Genomic DNA, 6,712 nt, shown 5'->3' with positions numbered 1-6,712 from the left:
GTGCTATGTAAAGCAGTGTATATCAGAAAGGATGTAAGTGTGGGGATCTAGCAGGAATGTGTATATGTGTGAGGGTAGGAAGTGTACTGGTGCATTGGAGGTATGTGGAGTGGTCGTCCGGTGGAGGCTGAAAGCTGTCTCATTTGGGCCTACTGGCATACACTTTAGGAAATCCCACTGTGCCTCCTGGATGCTTCTTATCAGCTTCCTATTAGACATGGCGATCAGAGGGATGACCAGACACTTCCACATCTGTTCCAAACTGGGTGAGTCCAGGAGTCAGACTCCTAATCCCTGACCCGAGAAATATGCATGTCAGGACAGCTCCCCCGTCTCCTAACTTCAACAGGCCTTCATCAGTCACCTGTTCACGCCCCTCAAGCACAGCAGAAGCAGGCTTAGAGCAGGAGTTGGGAGCCCCTCAACCTAGACCTAACTCCTCTGCAGGCTCATTTATTGATCTCTGGCCATTCTTGTTCTGGCTTTCAGTTTCCTTGTCTGTTCTGCCTCCCTGTTCAGTGCTCAGTCAGGAATTGGGAACGGGAATGCTGGTCGTGGTGGTGGGGATAGGGTGAGGGGAGGGGAAATGAAAACTTACTCCAAGCAGAGCAGCTGGTTTAAAATACAACAAAATATTTCAGCATAAGAGTTTGCTTGAAAAACATTCCATAGTTTATCAATTTATATCCAGTTGTAGACCATTCCTTGTACGTGAAAGGATGGGGAAACTAAGACCTGGACAGGGAAAGACTTGTCTAAGGCCACATGGTCAGTCTGAGGCAGAGCTTGAAGGAGATCTCAGTTTTTGATCTATAGACCACTCTAGGTAGCTGTTGCCCTCTGGGACCTCAGACTCTGCTTGTCACCATTCCAGCTCCCCAGAGAAGGGACTAATGTACAAGACATATAAGTGTAAGTTCTTCTAACCTTGGCCTTCTGGAGCAGGAGTTGAGCTGAATGACTTGGCTGTCTTCACCGCCTTTGGACTGGCCTCAGCTCTGCTTCTAGGCGTGGAAGGGCCTCTGAACGGGTTCCTGGCCATCATCTATGTGTTAGCTGCTTCTTTCCGCCTATGTTTTTATTCAACTGGTAAGTGGAACCCACCCTTGTGGCTGAGGTAGGGAACCGCAAAGTGGGAGAAGCTGCTGGATGCCAGATGCAGTAAAATCCCTCTTTCTTCCTTCTCCTGTGTCCCAGACTCTCTAGAGGCTGCAGGCTGCCCTGGCAGAGCCCTGGTCTTGGAGGGCAGGGGCCCTCGGTTTTTTGGGCCAGCTATGCCTTTTTCTCGCTGTATGACCTTTGGATGGAGCACGTGGATTAAGACTCTATAACTGAAGGTCATACTCCAGTGTCTGAAAGTAAATGGGGAGAATGAGCTCTGGTGAGGACAATTGCCTAAGATCCCAACACAAGGGAGTGCAGATGCAGACTAGAAGATCTCAAAGGACCTTTCCACAGAAGTTTCCTAGGGGCCAGGGTGCACACCTGGTCCTAGCTGCCTGCTTTAACCTTGGGGATCCAATGCAAAGCCCACACATCATCCCTGTGACTAACTAAATTCTTTACAGCCTGCCACTATTCTGGGATTAAGGGGATTGGGAGAGTGGGACTGGGAAAACCCAAAGAGAGAGAGGCTTGCTTCATTTGCATACCTTTAGAGCAGTGGGAGGCAGCTAACCCCGATCTTTTCTTTCCCTAGCAGGCATTCCCTTCACATATAAGGGTCTACCCTGCTCCTATGCTTCCAGTGTTTTGGCCTCCACCTCCCTTCTGACCAAAGGCAACACATTCATTCTCTCTTGCATGGCTTCACTCATGATTCTGTTCATGATAGACCAAAGCTACTACCCACATGATGAAATCCTGGAGTCTGAGAGCTGGAAAAAAATGGTTTATCTGGGAGGTAAGTAGGAATGGGAGAGTATAGGATGGGAAATACACGTAAGACAGCTTTGTTAAAACTGAGTGTTTGCCTTTTGTCTTCTTCCAGGTGTCATCATGTTGCTTTTGTCTCCATTCTCACTAACAGCTTTTTACTACCTGATGTGGTCACTCTCGTACATCTTCTTTCCAGACGCTCTGTGGGGCAAGGCAGCATGTTTTAGGCTACAGCATCAAAAAAACTAAACAGTTCTACCCACTCCCACTGGCCTCTATGGAGTTTGCGCCAGCTTGTTGGGCAAATCTTGCCTTATTCTCACTAAATCTTTTCTTGTTTCTGTGTCGTGCATGTGGTAGATACATGTTGCTTTGAACCGGAACAACCCACAGTAGGGCCAGCTGACGTCACTTCTTCCCTTTAATTCAGGGATCTGAATCCCTTGAGCACAACAGTTGCGTATGTCGTATGAAAAGATTTTTTTTCCAACCTAAATATGAGCCAGGTTTGAGTTCCAGCTCTATTACGGGAGCGGGGCGGGTGACCTTGTGCACTGTTAGTCCCTTGGAAAGGAGTGAAGTCCTTCAGACTTGGTATAGCCTCTACCTCTGCTCCGCCTGGTCATAATTACTCCACTGGTGGGGTGGGGCTTGGCTCACTAAAGCATTTCTTTTTTTCTTTACAAATTTAAAGAATTTTTTTCAATTACAGTTGACATTCAATATTATGTTAGTTTCAGGTGTACAGCATAGTGGTTAGACATTTATGTAACTTACAATGTGACCCCTCTAAGAAGTCTAGTGCCCGCCGGACACCATACGTATAGTTATTATAATTACTGACTATATTCCTTATGCCGTACTGTACATCTCCACGCCTATTTTCTAATTGCCAATTTGTACTTCTTAATCCTTTCACCTTTATCACCAGGCCCCCCTAACCCCTCTCCCATCTGGCAACCATCAGTTTGTTTTCTGTATCTATGAGTTTGTTTCTGTTTTGTTGGTTTGTTTTTTAGATTTCGCATATAAGTGAAGTCATACGGTATTTGTCTTTCTTTGGCTTATTCCATTTAGCATAATACCCTCTAGGTCTATCCATGTTGTTGCAAATGGTAAGATTTCAGTCTTTGTTATGGCTGACTAACCTTCCACTGTATATATGTACCACTTCTTTATCCAATCATCTATCGATGGACACTTAGGTTGCTTCCATATCTTGGCTATTGTAAGTAATGCTGCAATGAACTAACACTCTGGCTCCACAGAGCAGAGCTAAATCACAGGACAGTCACTTTGTCCAACTTGAATGTATGTAGGATTTTGTAACTTAAAATTCTACATTTCAACAAAGCTTCTGCCTTTTGCTTCATTTAGAGATTAGACATATTAGCAGCTTGAGGGCATCATTTAATTTTCAGAACCTCATTATGTGTTTTTTTCCTAAGCTCTAAAATACTAAGCTCTAGATATTCAAATGCCATTCCATGTTCTAAAATCAAAGGCAAGTAGAAACAAACAGAATTGTATGGAACCCTAAAAAATTGTATGGAACCCTCAGAAAAACGTAGCTCCACCGAAAGCAACGAAGCCGAGCACTGCCTCAACTTTCTCCCTCCAGATGGTATGCTAAGAATTGTTGGCTGGTCCCCCTTCTTCAGCTAGGGCACCAGAGCACCTTTTACCTCAGGTCCAACTTCTTGAATGTATGCGGCAAATATATGTTAAATCTAAAATTAGGATTTACAAATAAAAATCCAAAGAAGCCCACACAGCTCTGATTGGGCTCTGCAGGAGCAGACAGCCCTCTCCCCTTCCCCACTGCCCTCTGTTCATCTCTGTCATTTATATTTTTTGTTAGATGATTATGTCTGTGTTCCACTCAATTTTAAGTTTTCAGTTCATGCTTTTGGATTTGGGTCGCCTGCCATAGCACCTGGCACTCAAAAATGTTTACTTTGGAGATGAATGAATTGTATGTTGTAGTAAACTATATACAAGTTTACTATAATGTGGTTAAGAAACTTACAAATACCCTTGAGCTCAGACATTCCACTTTGAATAATCCCATCATAAACCTGTTTCTAGGCCTGATAAAGTCACCCCAAAATGGAAATGCATAAGCACCTCCCCTCCCTGTTGGTGCAGGCCTGCTGCTAGCTGTCCACATTCATGAGGTGAGAAGATCCTTGCTTCCAGCCTCTGACCCTGCATAGTGGATCATCTGGGAGTAAAAGGGCACAGATTTATACCTGTGTGGCTAAAAATGGAGGATCAGGAAGGGCTGCAGAGTTTCAGCCCCAGGAGGAAGGAGACCTGGAAATAGTCATGTTCTTTCTCCTCTTCCCTCTCCACTGCTCTCCAAGGCTTCCCTCTGCTCGCCTCCACTTTTCTTTCCTAGTATATTCTTTCTGACTCCATTTTCTATGGCTAGGTACCCCCAAACTAAAGTATGAATAAACACACATTTTATTAGTATTTTATTTGCATTTTTGGAGATTTGCAGTTTCACAAGAGACACTGATTTTTCTCAAACAATAGAAAAAGGTTAAAAAAAAAGGACACTGTCTTAGAAGAATAAAACAAGTCTCTTCAGTAAGCATTTAGCTAATTCAGATTGGAAGAACCAGTGAAACAGAAGTTACACAGAGTTGTTCAGATTTATCCAGTTTTAGGAATAACAAAAATGTCTTCTTGTCTAGTTCTGGAAGGCTCCAAATGGGCCATTTCAGCTTAAAACCAGTAACGAGCTCACAGAAAAAGCCTCCAGGGTCCCAGGACATGGGGCGGCTCACTCTCCAGGAGGCTGCATCTGTTTACAAAACTCATCAAACTGCTGCTGCTCCAGTTCCGTCATGACTCTGTTGAGGGCATAGATCTGAATGGGAGAAAAAGAGGTGTCAGGAAGGGAGGTGGCTGTTTAACTTATCTTGAGACATAATAGGCTGTGTCATTGGAAAACGCCAGAACTGCACCAGTAATGCAGGGATAGTGATAAGGGAACAGGAGAAGTAGGTATTAATTCCATTTGGGGAATCAAGAGAGAAGCAGGGAAGCAGGTGACTTAATTTGGCTTTTAAAGGATCAGTAGGATTTAAACAGGTAGAGATTGGGAAGGGACTTGATGTGTGATGGGGGGTGGGAGGAAGAAGGGATATTATGATTAAATAAATATAATGGAAAGTACAGGATTAGTTCTGGAAACTTTAAATATGCCTATATAAAGGTTATTATAGAGTGGGGTTTGGGGAGATGGAGAAAGCAAGAAAAGTAGTATGTTAGGCCTTAAATGCCATGCCAAGGAATCTGAACTTTATCTGGCCGACTCTGGAGAGCCTGCCAGCAAAGACGTGTGCAGGGGAGCAACTTGATTATACCTGGGCTTTGGGAAAGATAACCAGAGATCATGTGAGGGATGGAGTGGGGGGAGGAGGGATTATAGGCTACTCAGGAAGCATCTATTGTGCAACAATGTGTGGGCCGGGGTTGGGGTAGGAGGACCTGAGGCAGAACTTGGGGTGGAATGAAAACTGCAAGGGGCATTCTAAGGTAAAGGCAGGTGATCTACCTTATTCCTCACCTTTTTTTTAAAAAAATTCTTCTAGTATCAATCTGTTCACTAAAGAACATAAAAATCATAAAACTTCCCAATTTGTAGAATGAAAAAATGAAGAGGCATGTTTGTGTACAGGAAAAATAACTGATTAAAAAGAAGACAAGAAAGGGGAATAAAAAAAACTGAGGGGGTGGCTCCATAATGTAGTGGTTAGCACATGTGCTTCACTCGCAGAAGGTCCTGGGTTCCAGCCCAGGTGGAGCCACGGACCATAACTCGGGCAAGGGCAAGCGTGTGGGAGGAGACGCCCCACCTTCAGAGATCCAGTTCTTAAGGGGAAACGGCAACATCCATAGGTCAGGGGTGGAAGAGTGGTGGTGGTGGTGGGGGCGTGGAATTAAAGAGGGGAAAAAAAAAGCAACTGAGAAGTGAGACACACAGAAAATACAAAATAAGAGTAGAAATTAATAAAAAAGCAACCAAGTGTATAATAGAGGATCACCCAAACTGCAAGATGGTTCTTTGAAAATACCAAAGCAAACTCTGCAAATCTCTGACATGAATGATCAAGATAAAAAAGGGAGCAGACACACACAAATATTATTAAAATTAAAAAGAAAAAATAATTACTGATATAATGGAGATTACAACACATTATGAACTTTGTGTCAATAAGTTTGAAAACGTAATGAAGTAAATTTCTAGAAATCGAAATGATAAAAACTGACTAGAATGGTAAGCTTGAATGATCCTATAACCTTTTTTCTTTCTACAATTTTTTTATTGTGGTAAGATCCTATAATCTCTAAGGAAAATGGAATTCCACAGTGACGAAAAGTTACAACCACAAATGATTCTTAAGGAAACAATACAGATGGTTAAAATGGTTGTTTTATGTTATAGTTACCACAATAAAAATAAATAAATTTGAATAGTTTCAAAAAAGATGCTGAATGAAGAGAGCCAATCACAGACTATAATATGTAAAGTTCTGAAACATGCAAAACTAGACAATATGTTGTTACACTACAAAATATTATTTAAGAGTACATACAGAAGTTGTAAATCAATATAGAACAGAGAGGGAGTGATTAGCACGAAATTAAGAAATGAAGTACTACTAGTGGGAAGGGGGTCGGGGACATGACCAGAGTGGGGCCCAAGGAACTTCTAAGTGATTGGTCAGGTTCGATTGCTGTAGTTTGAGGGTAGGTACAAAGGTGTTTGTTTTACTCATCTTCTTTAAGCTGCACACACACATTATGTGTGTATATATAT

The 6,712-nt window shown here is 42.8% G+C and overlaps 1 protein-coding gene and 1 long non-coding RNA gene across 2 annotated transcripts in view; one reads left to right on the top strand and one right to left on the bottom strand.

The window, feature by feature from the left end:
* TMEM269 (transmembrane protein 269) overlaps nt 1-5,339 on the top strand; it is an 8,417-nt gene extending 3,078 nt beyond the window's left edge. Inside the window, exons 3-6 of the mRNA XM_039868809.1 lie at nt 169-266; nt 946-1,089; nt 1,700-1,903; nt 3,967-5,339. Of these exons, the coding sequence (XP_039724743.1) occupies nt 169-266; nt 946-1,089; nt 1,700-1,903; nt 3,967-4,001 (481 nt within the window). The 3' untranslated portion in view covers nt 4,002-5,339. The remainder of the gene's footprint in view (nt 1-168; nt 267-945; nt 1,090-1,699; nt 1,904-3,966) is intronic.
* The window catches only part of LOC120607188 (uncharacterized), a 7,888-nt gene continuing 3,052 nt past the window's right edge, over nt 1,877-6,712 (bottom strand). The window contains exon 2 of the long non-coding RNA XR_005654085.1: nt 1,877-2,079. This is a non-coding gene — a long non-coding RNA (uncharacterized LOC120607188). The remainder of the gene's footprint in view (nt 2,080-6,712) is intronic.

The sequence above is a fragment of the Pteropus medius genome, unplaced genomic scaffold (assembly GCF_902729225.1).
Source record: "Pteropus medius unplaced genomic scaffold, Ma_sr-lr_union100, whole genome shotgun sequence".
Lineage (NCBI taxonomy): Eukaryota > Metazoa > Chordata > Mammalia > Chiroptera > Pteropodidae > Pteropus > Pteropus medius.
The sequence above is the reverse complement of the archived record's forward strand: the minus strand, read 5'-3'. Positions and strand labels throughout refer to the sequence as shown.